Source organism: Barbus barbus, assembly GCF_936440315.1.
Source record: "Barbus barbus genome assembly, chromosome: 5".
Lineage (NCBI taxonomy): Eukaryota > Metazoa > Chordata > Actinopteri > Cypriniformes > Cyprinidae > Barbus > Barbus barbus.
The window spans coordinates 16,493,837-16,512,463 of record NC_136733.1 but is presented as its reverse complement, the minus strand read 5'-3'; the positions used below and the strand labels follow the sequence as shown (position 1 = coordinate 16,512,463).

General features: G+C 36.2%; 1 protein-coding gene across 1 annotated transcript in view; it reads right to left on the bottom strand.

Annotated features, from left to right (window-relative positions):
* Positions 1 to 18,627, bottom strand: part of LOC306869448 (rab effector Noc2-like) — a gene marked incomplete at both ends in the record, with an annotated part of 105,089 nt that overhangs the window by 77,634 nt on the left and 8,828 nt on the right. Inside the window, one exon of the mRNA XM_079416227.1 lies at positions 18,258 to 18,344. Coding sequence (XP_079272353.1) covers positions 18,258 to 18,344 — 87 coding nt within the window. The remainder of the gene's footprint in view (positions 1 to 18,257; positions 18,345 to 18,627) is intronic.

Sequence of the window (18,627 nt, the reverse complement as noted above, 5' to 3'; positions counted from 1 at the left end):
AATAAATATTTGAACTTAGACTGAATTGATCAAAACGTACATTAAAAAGGTGTAAATGTTTTATTTAAAATGTATATATTTATACTAGTAATGTGCGGTATATACCGGTACTGGAAAAATACCAGTATATATTATATTTCAAACGGTACAATATCATAATTTTGCTCAATTCGGTATTTCATATGCTGCTGTTGCAAAGTTCACCTGTAGGTGGCAGTGCTTCCCAAATTGCTGCGCAACCGGTAAATGTGACAACAGAACAACGCGATGGATCAAACAGATGAAACTCTATCCGAAGTGAAATATGGCATTTCTTTGCATACAAAACAGATGACAAAGGTGAAGGAACTGACCTTACTGCACCTGTATGCAAGCGTTGCTATAAATCATGTGTTTCCACAGAGACAACACATCAAACATTTAAGCACTTGTCGCTTGCTCATCCTGATCTTTTCAGAAAATGAAACAGGTGAGTGCATCATTCATAAATTCAGATTTAATTTGAACATTTATTTACAACTGATCAATGCACATACAGATGTGATACAGTAACAATGAAAGCTCAAATGTGCATGTGAACCAGTGCATTTCATACAGTCGAATATTAATTGAATTAAGCAAGAGTTTTGCTATATTAATTTTCGTATCAATAACATGAACAGAATGTTTCTGCCACGCTGCCGACCGCTAATATGAAGCAGCCGAGAGAGTGAGATTTATCTTTAATGCTTTTTCTTTGGCTATCTGAGTCTGAAATCTGAAAATAATCTGAGAGAGAGAGAATAACGTGATTTTGAATATTACTTGAACTGTTAGAATAACACTTTACAATAAAGCAACATTTGTTGCATTAATTGCGTTACTTCAGTTGTATTTTTTTTTACTTTTACCGGGGTATTACATTCTGGTATCGAGCCATCCCTAATTTATACACAACGTACAACATACATAAAAACATCGAATAAGCATTGTATGATATGTCTGAGGGAAATTTAAATTAAGGGAATGTGGTCTTTCACCTTGTTTAATTCATAAAACACTTAACCCGTTTAATCCCAAATTTTTCCCAGACATGAAAATATCCAAATGATGTGTCATTAGTAACCCTTTGAAATAATCAATAATTATTTTTGGAAATTGTTTGGGAAAAGTGTGTGAAAAATTGTGCTTTATGGTTGGTCACAATAGTGACCGGTGGGATAATGTAAGTACTGAATTAACATATTTCTGCAGCTGGGGTCGACAATATAATTGGCCCGGTGGCCCGGACGTGCTTTTAAAACCGTCAGGGCCACCAGATCGCTCCAACCACTAGCCCGGTGGGGCCAGTAAAAATAATGCCTCGATTAAAAAAAGTCTAATTTCACATTAATTACCTGTGGTTCTGTGTTTTGATTTCTGTTAAATCGTCTCGGTAACCACCGCTAACACGTTACGTGATCCCGACAGCCTTACAGATGCAGCGGGTTTATGCGCTCCGTGACGTCTGCACCGCCTTGCTCGCTCCCGCGGTTACGCGCGCAAACTGCACACTGCTGCTACTATTAAGCTAGGCTACATGTTTCTGAAACCCCCATCACCCGGCCAAACGCCGGGTAAAAAAAGAGAAGGCAAGGAAGAGAAAATCACCAGAGGAATTGAGGGAAAGCGAAAGGGAATGCGAAAAGAAAAGGCAGAGAAAGTTTCAGCCCCAGTGGCGAGACCGCTGGAATTGGCTGGGCTTAGGGGTGTGCGATATGAAGATTTTTGATCGTGGACGATAAAAATGTCTCCACCATCTGCTTTTGAATAAATATCGTAGTATCGTGCTACAGCACACATTATGTCAAATCAGTTCTGGTGCCTCCGTCTCTATGTACTGTACAACACGACATACAGCAGTAGAGTTACTCTGACAGGACACTGCACTTATTCGCGATAGTGATGTTACGTTCGTGAACGAATCGTTCTTTTTGAACGAATCTTTTAGATGAACGAATCATTCTCGTTCACGTAATCCATTGACTCATATTTCTCGTTCACTGAAATTCCTCCCTCCACCGCAGCGCGCCGCTATTGCGCGCATGCGTAGCTCTGGACCGTTTCATCTGTCAAAGAATGACTAAACCTCGAGCCAATAGCCTTCGAGTATGATACGAGGACGGAGCATGTGATTTGTTGAATCTAGTGAACGAATACGCCCTTCATTGAGTTGCTTTGAGTTTGAAAGAGTCAAATGAACTGTTACATACATACATCTCGTCTCATTATTACGTTCGTCGTTCGAACAACTGGTTCTTTGTTTTATTTTTTTATATTATTGTTTTATTTATTTTATTTTATTTTTTTTATATTATTGTTTTATTTATTTATATTATTGTTGTTTTATGTTTGAACAGTTACATACTTTTAAATAAAAAAATATTGCATTATGTTAGTCATGTCATGCACTTTTGTTTGTTTAAAAACTGTGAAACATAAAAAAATATGGCAGTATTGATTATTTGCGTCACGTCATCCCATCTCATTTGCGTCACGTGACTCACGTCAGCAAATAGCATTTCAGCTCGGGTTTAGAAGGGGCATGTAATTGGTTGGATCGAACGAACGAATATAATAGCATCATTGACCGAGATGGCTCTGTTTTGAGTCTGAACGAGAGAGAGATCTCCCGTTCGTGAACGAATTGAACGAACTGGTAGCTATACCCAGTTTGTTGACCGGGTAGGTCGGCCATTCTGTCAATCTAGTTCATCAATCAGCAGAAAGCGGATGCAAAGCACAGGTATCCGTACTGTGCACGCTTGTTTATATTCATATTTTACATACAGAATAACTCCTCGTTTAACAATCTCAGATTTGAACGTGTAAATCTCTGCCTAAACAATTAAATGTTAACTAGCCTAGTATGCAAACAAATAAAAAAACACTTGTGCATTGGTCATCCGAAAAGAGTGTAATTTAAAAGATAAAAAGAGTAATGACTTTGATCACTTATTTAGACTTATTTTATTCATTTAATGAGAAGGGCACACTTTTTAATGAAGCCAAATCGGTTTTTATTTTGTAACAAGTAAATACGTTAGTTGAACAACACATTTTGCCGCACATGCTGACGTATTTGTGTAATATGGAAAAATGGTCACTGAACGAATTAGTGAACGAATCTGAACGAATCATTTTGGTGAACGAACGAAAAATGAACGAGTCTCTGGAAAGAATCAAAATTTCCACCACTAATTCGCGATCGCAAAAGTACATTATTTGCACACAAGCCTTGATGGTTAAATGTTTAATTCGCGCGCTGGTCTGACGTGCGCTTGTTCTGAGCGCATACACCTGAAGCACGCGCACTAAAAAGCCTGTCTAACAGCGCCTGATTACTCAACTAACTTATCTTTTGCGCTAATACTGTCAAAACACACAAGGTTTACATACAGACTCAGTTGGTTATCTCTAAAATGAAAGTAAATAGTTAAGAGAGAAACGGATGCGTGCCTGTATATTAGATGCGTGCAGCTCTTAAAGGGACAGGACACTAAACATGCTGTCGACTGTCATTAAAGGGATAGTTCACCCTAAAATTTAATTTCTGTCATTATTTACTCACTCACATGTTGTCCCAAACCTCTATTAATTTCTTGTGCTGAACACAAAAGAAGATATTTTGAAGAATGAGGGTAACCAAACAGTTGCTGGTCTACATTGACTGATAGCAGGAAAGAAAAATCCTATGGAAGTCACTGAGGACCAGCAACTGTTTGGTTTTCCACCTTCTTCAAAATAGCATTTATGTTCAGCAGAAGAAAGAAACTCATTCAGGTTTAAAACAACTTTTGAGAAAATGATGGTATAAAAATAAAACATCATGACAGAATTGACAGACAGATGACAGAATATTTATTTTTGGGGGAACTATTCATTTAACGTTAACAAAACGCAAAGAGAAAAATCACTCACTATTCTTGACTGAAAATCTTTAATACAGTTGCTTTAGGAATCAGTCTATCTAGTGTTTTATTTTTATATTTGTTCATTCAATTTCATTGAATGCTCTGCTAAATACACCTATTGTACCTGAAAATAAAGCACTGTTTGTTTTATTTGTATATTATGTGTATTTGTAATGTGTATCTTTGTTCTTATTTTTTAATAAGAAAGATAGAATGATGACAAAGATTTTTATCTTCGCCCACTTTGGCCTAAATATCTGCCATGTCTTTTTTTTTTTTTTTGTTACCTTGAAAGGCTTTGTCTTTCTAGTCTGGCTGTAATGCTCAGACAACTTGTAAAACCAAAATAGTAAAACCAACATGACAAAGAATCGTCATAAAATCGTGAATCGTGATATTTCAAAAAAAAAAAAATTGTGATATGATTTTTTCCCATATCGCCCACCCCTAGCTGGGCTACGATCAAGAAAAAAAGAGGTTTACTGTGAGCTCTGCAGATCAATGCCCACATATGCAGACAAGTAAGTTAGAGAAAAGTTAACGTGTATGAAACCTATGGTATGAACATAATATAATGAATTGCTGTGTGACTACGGAGAATGAATCCTATGCAATAGGTTTATTTGCACTTGTTTCATGTTTTTGCACAGTTTTGCTGCACTTTGCACTAAACCTACCTTAAAAAAAATAAATGCTATTCATGTTGTTCAAGCAAACTGTTCTTTTTCGTGATTATTGGGATCAATACCCGACGCGTTGACCTGGGCCAGTGAACTTCAAAAGACACTGGCCCGGAGGGCCAGTGGCAAATTTCCCTTATTGTCTACCCCTGTGCAGTCATAAAAACTGTTATATATCTTAGCCCAGATATTTTAAACTCTTTGATCACATTCTAGGGTTAATATTAAGCATAAAAACATTATACAACATTGATAGGAACATTGAGATAAAAGACAAAAGAATTAGTGCTGTCAATCGATTTAAAAAAATTAATTAAAATCGCACATTTTTCTTAAATTAATTGCGATTAATTCCACCTAACCTAAAAGTTTTTAAATATACTTATATTGCAATAATTGCACATTCAATATTAAAATTAATGTACAAACAACAAAGACAGTATGTTTTATATTTGTTTAATGACTGAAGGCCAGTATCACTGATACCAATTAATACTGATTTCCCTATAAAAAATATTTCCTCCTAATATTTAACCATTGACTATAGCCATTCAACTTTACATCATAATTAAGAGCTATCAATTTTTAAGTTAAGTGTTTTATTAGACTTTAAAAATAACTTCTAATTTAAATGAACTTTAAACAATCTTCACATAAACCCATTATAATAAATGGTCATATTTATCTACCTGTGCCCCTCAGCAGAAATATACAGAAACTGAATAAAGTTATTAAACACTAAATTCTAAACTAAATACAAATTAATCTTTTAAACTATAAAGTTATTGATTTCCTCTTTTTTATTTTGTTCTTCATGAACAGACATCAGCAGCTGGTTATTTGGTTGTTTTGGCTGCTATTTCTTTAAAAGATGTCACTGCTGAACGTGACGCGGATCTGACACGCATCGTATTTTCTCTCAACTCTACCTTTTCTGACCCATTTCAATCTCTTCTAATGAGCTGACGAGTTGAATCGGATGTGTTCGATGAGGGATACCATCTGAGACCATTTCAGAGACATGTTCTTAATGTTACACATATAGAACATCCGTTACAGGCGTTTGGTCTCGTTCTGTATTGCGTATCTTGTCAGTGTCAGCGCTTGCTTGGCCATTTGATGTGGAAAAATAAGTAAAGTGTGTTCAGCTAAATTCAATTAGTATTTTGTTAGATGGTATAAAAAAGCTTAGTTTACCGCGGCAGCCGTCGCGTGAAGGCCTCCTTGAGTGAAGACCGAAGAGTCTAAAGACCATCGACTCCACCGGGCAGGGACACCAGCAAAGGATATAAGTATAAGCATCGCTTTTTATTTCTCCTCTTTTCTACTTGTTTCACTTCGGTTTCAGTTTTTATAACCATTTCTTACTATGTGTAAGTAAGTTGTTGTGTGTTTGGCAGTGTTATTTCTTAGGATTACTGATAAACTACTGTCATTTGATTTGTATTTGTTATTTATTTTAATTTTAGTTAAATTATGTCGGAATTTATTATGTCTGTATAGGTCTTTTATTAAGTTTTATTTAATTTGTTAATACTTCAACAAACTAAATGGAAATGAACTAATATATATATTGAATTTATAAATGTGTATATATGTATGTGTGTGTGTGTGTGGTTATACATGCACACATACAGTATACCGTGTGTATATATATTGTGGCGGGAGGAGCCAACGACAGACACAGTGGGCGTGGCGTCAAGCCTCAGAGAGGTTTTTATTAAACAAAATATTAAAATTAAGTGTCCAAAGGGGGAAAAGTGTCCAAAATAAACAGGGATCTGGTGTCCTCGTTGTGCTGCGGGGCTTGTGAAGGAGGGCAGTGTTCAGGAGGGAAGGGTCCTGGTAAGGGGCGGAGTCCGGCGGCCGCACGCGCTCCCGTCTGGAGGTCCCGGGGCGCGGGTGACGGCGGCTTCTGTGGCGGCTTCGTCCAACTCCTTAATCCCCGGGTGCTCGACAGGATTTCACGGCCCGGCGTCCTGGCCCGACGGCCGTATCACGGGTGCGGTACCGACCGGACTGCGGGTCCGGCGGCTCGCGTCTCTGGCGGCGGCGGGTAGTTCCCTCTACGCTCCCTTTCCTGGACCCACGAGGACACCAGCGTGCATGCACGGGGAAGAGACCGGTCTCCCGAGGAGAGGCGCGCTCGGTGTTTAAACGGCGGCGGCCCTGGCTGTTTCAGCGCCCCTCCTCTCTCACACACCCACTTCCGTCGGGAGCCTGGTGAAGGGCGGCGAATAAGGGACGGGGTGGTGATGATGGACAGGGGGGAGGCAGCCGACTCGTCACAATATATATATATATATATATATATATATATATATATATATATATATAGTTGTTTTTTTGGTGTTTGGCTTAGTGTTATGTTAGAATCATTATACTCTTATGCATTTTGATCTTTAATATTTTGAAATGTTTTTAGATTTAATTTAGTTTTTCATTTAAATGTTAAGTTTTGAAATTTTGTTGTATGCATTTGTCATTTTTATTTAATTTCTTTATTTTTAAAATGTGTATAGGTAGTATTTATAAAGTTTTAGCTTTGGATCTGTTTTTATTTGTTTTAATACTACAATTGATTGCTTCTGTTGTCCTCATTTGTAAGTCGCTTTGGATAAAAGTGTCTGCTAAATGACTAAATAATAAAATAATAAATAATAATAACATTGCATGCTCGTAGTTTCAATCGCGATTTGATATGAAATGATACAGTCTATGCACGTGCCTGCGCCTTTGTGCGTGTATTGAAGAGCACGCGCTGCAAGCACAGTACTGTTTCCGCGCTCGTTTGACTCGCGTCTGACGCTGAAGTGAAGTTGAAGCACGCATCTGAAACGTCTCGTTTGATGTACTCGTAAAGATGTTCTGCGACTGAATAAATGCAGTTTTTGTCAAGAAAAAAAGAGACAGAATTAGCAGTTATGAGCAGTCATTTTTATTTTAGCGCTACCCGTATTACAATTATCAATATTGTTAAATTTTTGTAACATTTGAATTTTGAATTTAGTGCAATATTTTGTCATTGCAACATTTTATTGCAATTTTTACTAACAACTGCAATTGGATTTATATTGCATACCTAAGTTCACTGTTATCCCACCGGTCACTATTGTGACCATCAACATGTTTACTCATTCTATGACCACACTCAACAAAACTGAATATATGTGAATTCATAGATTAATACTAGACACCTTAAAGATAATGTATACCAAAAATCTTTGACATATCTTTATGTTAACATATTTTACTAGCCTTTTGTTTTGGAGCTTTGATGCAGTGTAGAACCTTATTGAACGAACAAAATAATTGCAGGACAGCACATTCCTTAGAAGAAGTTAAGGAGCCTTCTCTGTACCATGCTGGGTCGTAAAATTACTAAATGATCAGCACCGCGCCCAATTGTCTGACTAGCTTCCTGCCATGATCTGCTTATCTCACGAAACCCCTAAAAACAATGATACATTTGAGGAGAACATCTGGATATATTTAAGAACAGAACTTCACTGTTGTTCCTTATCACTTAAACATAACTCACCCAAAACAGGACAAAGAATGTTGTATCTGGAAATGCTCCAGATACAACTGGACATAATTCAATGATGCTATCAACAAGGGAAGACTGTTTTACGAGGAGACGTCCGAGCGTTGAAGAGCCGCAGATGTACATCCAAATTGACTTCCTGACCCCCTTCGTTCTCCACGCATTCCAAAAGAACGTGCCCCTCTTTCCTCTTCTTGTGCAGACGAAAAAGACTCAAACTTGCATAAAGGAGTTCTAAAACACAATCAATAATTACTGCTGCTTTTAAAGCAATATACTCAATAGACAATACATACTAATGTTGTATCTCATGTCTTTCATATGCTTGGTGTGATTTAGAATTTAGGATGTTTTAATCTATGCCTTAAACGTGTAGTAGATCAAATTAGTTTATGTACTTTGTGTATGCCAAATACTTGATGTTGAATGAAAGCTAGTTGCGTCAGCAATAATTTGGTGTGGATGAAAGTTGACTTTTAGCATCATAATGTATGATTACAACACCTATAGAAATCTGCTAGGATATTTCCTTCATATGATAAACTGGTTAGCAGATAAGGTATGCATGGAAATATTTTTTTTTACAATTATAATGTGTAATTTTTACTACAATTATAATGTGCTTTATTGTTCTCAGTGGCATCTACGCTAATAATATTGTTAGTGGGACGCTTGGCTGATTACACAGACATTATTGGAAGAGAGCTGAACTGGATGATGTCAACACTGAAATCACCAATGAACTGACATTAACTGGAAAAATGACTTGTTAATGTCCTCTTGCATTATTGACAAACTATTTTCCTGTTTGACTCTGTAAAGCTGCTTTGACAAATCAGTATTGTATAGAGCGCTATATAAATAAAAGTGACTTGATGTGATTTTATATATTGTAACACCTGGTTCTTTTTTTGTTTTTTTTACTTCTGCCTCATTTTAAAGATGTAATTGTGAACAATAGTAATATTTGTAAATGTTTGTTTGCTAACATTTTTTTTTAAACAGCTTGATTTGTTTTTACAGTGCATCTAGAACACCTGTTGTTAATTTCATTAACACCAAAGCAGCTGAAACTGATTAATCCCCTCTGCTACTTAACTGACCAGATCAATATCCCAGGAGTTTAACTGACTTGATGCTATACTCTGATAAAAAAAAAAAAAAAAGTGTTGAATTTATTTATTTATTTTTGAGCAATGTATAATTTGTGCTCCACAGAAGAAAGTAAGTCATACAGATTTAACAGGAATTACATAAAGGTGAGTAAATGCTGACGGAATTGTATTTCTCCATAGTCAATATGAACTTTCATTACATAAAAAAAAATGAATGAAGCTTTGAAAAATTTATTTTCCCAAGGCAAAAATGTTTGGAACAACACAAGGGTGAGCAAATAATAAAAGATTATGTGAACTATTCCTTCAATTCCTTTATATTGTACATTACTGCTTCAGTATTTTTTCAGCAAATATGGTTTCATGCACAAAGGCTCTTACAAAACTTTACAGAGTTTTGCAAGTGTTTACAGAGTACAGGGTTTATATTAGATGAAACTATTGACTATGTGACTGTGCGGTTGGAAGAGACACAAATCCTATCAAACCCCAAACACACATTTCATTACTTCTTTAAATGGATCTTTCCTTGACCTTTTCAAAGTCTAATGGAAACATACATGGGGAGCTCTGGATCTATTTGCTTTCTTACAAATGAAAAAAAAAAAAAACCTTTCCAAATCTGTACTATTTGCAGTTAAAAATAACGAAGATTGTGTGTGTGTGTGTGTGTGTGTGTGTGTGTGTGTGTGGTGGCCACACAAACCTGGTTACAACGACTTTGCTACACTTTGCACACTAAGGTATTGGGAGTGATTTGTTCATGTTTCTATTTGGTTGCCAGGGTGTTATGGGTCATTGCTATGTGGTTGCTTACCCCAGTCTTTATTCTGAGATATCACTCATTCAATAAAAGTTCAATGAGATTTTAGCTATCCGTTTTATAAAAAAAATCCAAGGCCTACTGTTAGGAAAAGAAATACCACTCTTCTCAAGCCACAAGATTTCAGATATCATTCTTGTCTATAGCCCAAATGGAAAACTTAAACACTGCCATTTAACTTATAGCTTTATGAGTTTGTTCAAATGTTCAAAGGTATAAATCATCAAAAACACTAATTATTTGTTATTTATGAAATGCCTGAATCAATATGCATCATCAGAATGATTTGGTATAATCATGCCTCAGAACTGTCACATGATTTCGTTACCAAATATGAGGCATTCAAACACATGGCAGCATGATCACATTTATTGCATTTCAACTGCTCTCTGAGGTGCAAGTCGTCTATTATATATGAAAAAGCCCCACAGTGGCTTCTCCTATTGCAGTAACCCCATTTTTCCCAGTGATATTTGGTGCCAGTTTATCAGGAAGTACTGTAGGAGAGTACGGTAATGACAATCTTTTGCTGAGTGTGTTATTGTGCTGGTAATTTGGCAGGTTCAGGACTGCTGTGGAGGGCTAAATCCCCAAGCTTCAGATATTCTTTATATTCTGTGCAGTGGTTAGTTTGCAGGGAATTAACTTTTACAATAATTTGAATTTTTTTACCTTTAATGGGCATTTTTACCTTCATAAGACCAGTTTTTCTAACTGAATTAAATGTATGCATCATCTTGTGTGTTAATTTCTTAAATGTAATAAATCAATTCAAATAGTAAGACATTATAGGTCTGTTACTAATCAAATGAAATCAATAATTAAAGTAAATAAGTGTTTGCAATGCCATGGTGGCAGAGTACCTGCATCTGAAATGGCATTTAGATGCCTTTACACAGACCGTTTAATGCAGGACACCAGCAGTCACAAATACATAAATAATGTTTTGATGTTAAAAAAAAGAGCTGAATATTGATATTTGAAATGATTTGACAAAAAAAGTGAAAATATACTATATATAAACCTAAAGTCGCCAGTAGGTGGTGGCAAATCACTGCATGAGTGATTCATTTGAGTCATTCATTCAACAGATCCATTCAAAGGGCTGATTGATTCAGTAATGAAACACTGTCGTGTGCTGAAGAGGTAGCGTTTCCATTACAGATTTCCACAAAAATTTTGCGATATTTTATAAATGTCTATTGCAAAATAACAGTGTTTCCATTGACCGATGTTATGTGACTAAAACATAATTTTTTCCTCTCGTGATAAGTCATTGCGACGGATGTTGGTAGATTTATGTGCATCACAGCCACCACACTACCAATTATTTTTAATAGAAAGATACGTATGAGTGTATCGTTAGCAAAGCAGCGTGGAGTGCTGTTTCTAAGATACGTATGACTAGAGCAGGGCCGTCCTTTGGGCAGTGCAAGTGGTGCGGTCGCACAAGGCCCGTAAAGCACCACAGACATGTGCAGTGTAATTAAAGGAATATCCATCCAAGCATTAATGGCAAGGAAAGCACCTTATACTTGAGAATGGCTAAATACAGTCTTGGTCAGAATTATTGGTACCCTTGGTAAATAGGATCAAAGAAGGCTCTGAAAATAAACCTGCATTATTAATCCTTTTTATCTTCTTTTTTTAAAAATCACAAAAATCTAACCTTTCATTGAACTAAAACAATTGAAAATGGGGGGAAAATCTCATTATGAAATAAATGTTTTTCTCAAATACACGTTGGACACAATTATTGGTACCGCTAGAAATTCTTATGAGTAAAATATCTCTAAAGAATATTCCCATTCATATTTACAATTTTGAGCACTCCAGGGTGATTATGAACATGAAATTATCCAGCCATGGCTTCCTGTTTCACAGAAATATAAATAGTCCAAATTCCCTTAATCATCCATCACAATGAGAAAAAAAAACCAAAGAATATATTTCTGATGTGCAGCAAAAGATAATTGACCTTCACAAATTAGTGAAGTGGCTTTAAGAAAAGAGCTAGAGCAGTGAAAATTCCCATTTCTACCATCAGGGCAATAATTAAGAATTTCCGATCAACAGAAAATGTTATGAATCTGCCTGGAAGAGGACATGTGTCTATCGTCCTAATGCACAGTGAGGAGGAGAATTTGAGCCAAAGACTCTTCAAGGACCACAGCTGGAGAATTGTAGACAAAGGTTGAGTTTCGGGGTCAGAAAACCTTTTTTTTTTTAAATTGTCAAACAGCCCCTACATCACCACATGTTGTTCGGGAGGGTTTCAAGAAAAATTCTCCTAGCTCATCCAAAAATAAACTCCAGCATAGTCAGTTATCAGACACGACTGGAACTTCAAATGGGACTGGCTTCTATGGTCAGATGAAACTAAAAAATTAGCTTTTAGCAGCAAACACTCAAGATGGGTTTGGTGCACGCAGGGATATAAAAGTACCCCATGTGTACAATGAAATATACTGCTGTATTTTTAATGTTGTGGGCCTATATTACTGCTGGAGGTCCTGGACATCTTGTTTAGACACATGGCATCATGGATTCTATCAAATACCAACAGATAAAAAAAATCAACAAGTGACTGACTCTGTTAGAAATCTTATAATGGGCCATGTTTGGATCTTCCAACCGGACAATAATCCAAACACAAACCTCAAAAACAACACAAAAATGGGTTACTGGGCATAAAACCAAGCTTCTGCTGGCCATTCCAGTCCTCTGACCTGAACCCTGTAGAAAATGAGTGGGGTGTACCGAAGAGAAGGAGCACCATCATGGAGCTGAGAATCTAAAGGGTCTGGAGTGATTCTGGATGAAGGAATGGTCTCTGATCTCTTGTCAGGTGTTCTCTAACCTCATCAGCTATTATAGGAGAAAATTTAGAGCTGTTAAACTGGCAAATGGAGGTTTCAAAAAGTATTGAATAAAAGGGTGCCGTTAATTGTGGTCAATGTGTATTAGAGAAAAACATTTATTTCATAATGATACTTCCTCCCATTTTAAATTCTTATTCTCCCATGAAAGATTAGATTTTTGTGAATTTTTTAAATAAAAGATCAAAAGGATTAAAAATGCAGATTAATTTTCACAGCCTTCTTTGAACATATTTACCAAGGGTGCCAATAATTCTGACCACGACTGTATGAGGCGTTTCTTGTAGGTTATAGTACATTAAAGAATGATCATGTGATTTTTACGTACACCAGGTGACCAGTAAATGTGGAAAAAACTGTTTCCATTGTAGTTTTACGATATATTCCTTTTTCGAATTGCCAGAAAAAACTAATAATGTGAATGTAAAAACGTTATGATGCATGGGACGTTTAGCGAAATTGATGTTTCCATTAGGTGCATTTTCAATTCGCAATTTAAATTTGTTCAATTTGAAGGGTAATGGAAATGCAGTTAGAAATGCAAAACAGTTCTGCTGTGGCCTTGTTTGAAACAATTTTTGTTGATGAAAATAGAGCAAAAACAGACAGTTATGTCTAAAATGTAAGTCAATGAATATTAACTTCTTATTTATTGGACTGTTTTATAAAATCAGTATCACATTTGCTCTCGTGCTGATATTTGGAGAAAAATTGTTCTCTTCGTGTGATATTAACTATATTAGATTATATAAATATAAAAAGCCCATAAAAGTAATATGGGATATATCTGTCCCTTATCTTGAATTTTGGGGAATTCTAAATGCATTTTAAAAGACTAAATCAAGCAGTGAAAGTATGAACTCTTAAATGTTTAGGCGCAGTAGTCTAACCTACATCATGTAGTGTATGCATGCACTCTCTGGGTGTTTTTGTGATATACTCCGTGTCAAATTGCATATAGTATAAACAAAAATCGTTTAAGCCATTCCAGCGCAAGACGAGGCAAATAGAACTTATTTCACTGTCCGTGCGCTGATTTCTGTGGCCACAGCTGCCGCACATGGTGCCCGCGCACAGATTTTTAAGAAAAAACGGTGCTTAATTCACACATGTTGTACGCAATATTCCAATTTTGCACATGTTAATTTCACAACTTTGCATGGAAAGATAAATGTTTTTTTTTTGTCCATGCAGTAAAGTCAGTGGAGTCCAGAGTTGTTTAGGACCCCACTGACTTTCATTGTATGGACAGAAACCGCTGAAACATTCTTCAAAACAATACACCTACGATTCGATACTATCACGATACTTGGGTGCCGAAACTATATGTATTGCGATTTGTTTTTAAGAATTTCGATTCTACAAGTATTGCGATTCGATATTGCTGTGTATTGCGATTTTTGTTTTTAACTCTAGACCATGGGAAAAAGTTGAATGATACACTTAATATACAGACTGTCACAATAAAAAAAAAAAAAAACATCTTAGCAGTCACTATTGCGATTCGATATTACAACTTATTGTGATTTTTGTTTGCTTATTAAAGACTAGACAATGGAAAATAGTTGATTATACCCTTAAAAGAGACTGTATATGATGAGTCATACTAACAAAAACAATGCTTCACATTAGGGGTGTGCGATATGACGATTTTTGATCGTGGACGATAAAAATGTCTCCACGATCTGCTTTTGAAAAAATATCGCAGTATCGTGCTACAGCGTCATTCTATCAGCTGCAGTTCTGTCGCCTCCGTCTCTATATACTGTACAACACGACATACAGCAGTAGAGTTACTCTGACAGGACACTGCACTTATTCGCGATCGCAAAAGTACATTATTTGCACACAAGCCTTGCTGGTTAAATGTTTAATTTGCGCGCTGGTCTGACGTGCGCTTTTTCTGAGCGCATACACCTGAAGCACGCGCACTAAAAAGCCTGTCTAACAGCGCCTGATTACTCAACTAACTTATCTTTTGCGCTAATACTGTCAAAACACACAAGGTTTACATACAGACTCAGTTGGTTATCTCTAAAATAAAAGTAAATAGCTAAGAGAGAAACAGATGTGTGCCTGTATATTAGATGCGTGCAGCTCTTAAAGGGACAGGACACTAAACATGCTGTAGACTGTCATTAAAGGGATATTTCACCCTAAAATTTAATTTCTGTCATTATTTACTCACTCACATGTTGTCCCAAACCTCTATTAATTTCTTGTGCTGAACCCAAAATAAGATATTTTGAAGAATGAGGGTAACCAAACAGTGGCTGGTCCACATTGACTTTGATAGCAGGAAAGAAAAATCCTATGGAAGCCACTGAGGACCAGCAACTGTTTGGTTTTCCACCTTCTTCAAAATAGCATTTATGTTCAGCAGAAGAAACAAACTCATTCAGGTTTAAAACAACTTTGAGTAAATGATGGTATACAAATAAAACACTATGACAGAATTGACAGACAGATGACTATTTAGTTTTGGGGGGAACTATTCATTTAATGTTAACAAAACAAGAAAACGCAAAGAGAAAAATCACTCCCTATTCTTGACTGAAAAACTTTAATACAGTTGCTTTAGGGATCAGTCTATGTAGTGTTTTATTTTTATATTTGTTCATTCAATTTCATTGAATGCTCTGCTAAATACACCTATTGTACCTCAAAATAAAGCACTGTTTGTTTTATTTGTATATTATGTGTATTTGTAATGTGTATCTTTGTTCTTATTTTTTAATAAGAAAGAGAAAATGATGACAGATTTTGATCTTCGCCGACTTTGGCCTAAATATCTGCCATGTCTTTTTTTTGTTTTTTGTTACCTTGAAAGGCTGTGTCTTTCTAGTTTGGCTGTAATGCTCAGACTTGTAAAACCTAAATAGTAAAACCAACATGACAAAGAATCGTGATAAAATCGTGAATCGTGATATTTCTAAAAAAAATTGTGATATGATATTTTTCCCATATCGCCCACCCCTACTACACATGTTTCTAAACTTTTATTTCAGGAGCATAAACAGTGTATATTTAAAGTACCATGAACCATGAAACTTTAAAGTACCAAAACCCTGAACATGCACATTAATATAATAGTCAAATGTTCAACAAAATGAGCAGAAAAAATACTTTCTGAAATAAAGTACTATGTTACTTTGCATACCGTTTCAGTCATGTTTAGACATGTTTTCCCAGCAGTTGGGATTCAAAACATGAAGGTGCAGAAAGAATTCTGGAAGAGGTTTGATCCTCTGCCTCCGTCATGGTTTTGCTTTCTCGCGCCGGCTTTATGATGTCATCTTATGCAGCGGCACTGCGCACGCAGAACGATCGTTGTATGACATCAAAGCAAGACATATGACGCAAGAGCTACAGAGAGCAGACGGCTCCCACTGATCTATATATAATAACGGCTCCACATGCTTTCGAATCGCTCTCATGGTACTTTGTCATACGCTGATCGTCTGCTCGGTGCTGCTCAAAGTCGAACACACCTATATTAATTACAAATTACAAAGCGCTAACTTCTCCCAATCACCTCTTAGGAAAAATTACATAATGAAATAAAAATATATTCTGAGGTAAACCAATCGATTTTTAAATCATTTTAAAAAGAATTGCGATAGTTAGGTGAATTGATTTTTTTCTCCCACCCCTACAAAATATCTTATCAAATAGGTTTGGAAAGACGTGAGGGTGCTTGAATTGACCGTTTTCATTTTTGGGTGAACTATCATGTACTAACACTGCTATTAATACTGCTAGTGTCAGAATTTCTAATACCAACATTTGAAAACTTAAGCAAAGCCTGAGGTGACATGAACAGGAAGGAGTCATGTCTCCCAAAGAAAAAACGAATAAAGAATAGTAGAGTGTCTCAACTGCAAACCTTGAGCGCTCCTCTAACAGGAAGAGCAGTGACAAAAGTGTCCGAACTGTCTCCAAATCCAGTAAGAAACAGTCATTTTGACAACAAGCCTCTATTATCCGCCTAACCCATGATACGACAGTTAGCCAGCAGCTGTCTTGCTCATGGAGCCTCTATCACCTTTTGCAGCTCTGGGTTGGAAATGGTGCCCATTTTATTCACAGAAGTGCATCAAAAATGCCAGTTGTGTTGAACTGAAAATAAAATGGCATAATGTTTTTATAGTTCCATATGAAGGAAAATCTTCAATATTTGTGAACACTGCAATATAGCACCAAGCTTTACTTTCCTTCAAAGCCTCTGACAGAGATAACCATACAATTGAATTGTGGTTTTATATTTCGAGAACAATTTAAGCTTGAATCAGCTATTTGCATTTATTGATTTTTATATACTCAACATGATCTAACATGATCATACTAAATGTTTCAGGCTGCATTACAGTCTGTCTGCGGTTTTGAACTGTCTGAGGTTGGGAGGCTAAATGATTCCTCTTTCATCTCCTCCTTTCATGATGACCCTGAACCTTGCATACACACACACACTTACAAACTACAATCAACAGAGAGGCAGCAATTTAATTTCTCCACAAGCTTAAAGGGGAAGCGCTAGCCTTCTGAAAAGAGATGAAATTTTCTTATTAATATCCAACAGTACATCATCAGTCTGACCACAAACAATACGGCCTGATTCACCTTACTGTGACTACTCATTACTTATCCCATTATTGGTGTCATACCCTTTGTCAACCATCATTTTCACTTGTGCTGAAAGTCATTATGATGTAGGAACATAAGCTGGTAAAAATAAGCTTCAAAAAGCATGAATAATGAAACTGAACTGATGCAAAAGGTGTAACTTCAGGTTATTCTGGAAAATAACTGCTTGCTTGGAGAGTAAGAAACCATTTGATTAATATGTCAAAAGATGTGAAGCCACAAACCTGGCAAATTTTGCCATTTTCAGTGAATAGTTCTTCCTCATACCCTCTCATTATATCAAGCCGGTACATTTTAAACACAATTTAGTTTCCTGGTGGACTGATAAAAACCTGTGCACCTGCAGTCCCGAGTTGAAATGCAGCCAGGAAGTCTGATTGGACTTTCAGTTTTTTTTTTTTTTTTCAGTTTTATTTGCAATATGCATCAGATGGTCAGTGAGCAGAATGTGGGCAGACTGTAGGCAGTCTGTCAGAGACTGTGTTGGTTATCAGTATAGAAATAAGATCCTCTGGAACTAGATTTCTTATTCTATTATTAGTATTCCTCCCCTGAGCTCTCACATCTGAACAAAAACTAATTCAAAAGCACAAATGGGTTTGTTTAGCTTGAAGGTAAAACATGCGTGGCACTGTACCTCTCTCCGTTCACTGCAGATCTTGCAAAACCACTGAGCCCTTTTTTGACTGCCTGCAGTCTCGATTCCACATTTAGTGCACACCTTCTGCAACACAAACACGCATACCATTAGAACATGTCAAACAAACACACAACCTGATAACTACTGTAAAATGTATTTAGAGTACATTAATATATACATACATACACACATTTATTTATACATATAATTATAAGAAACTTGTCATATATATTTATATTAAAAAAAGTTATACTGTGATATTCTGCTAGAATTATAAATGTGCTTATGATTTAACAATTTCATCTTTCATCCAGTGAAAGGTCAGCTTTTTTGCTCAAAACAATATAGAGAAAGTGTACCACAATTT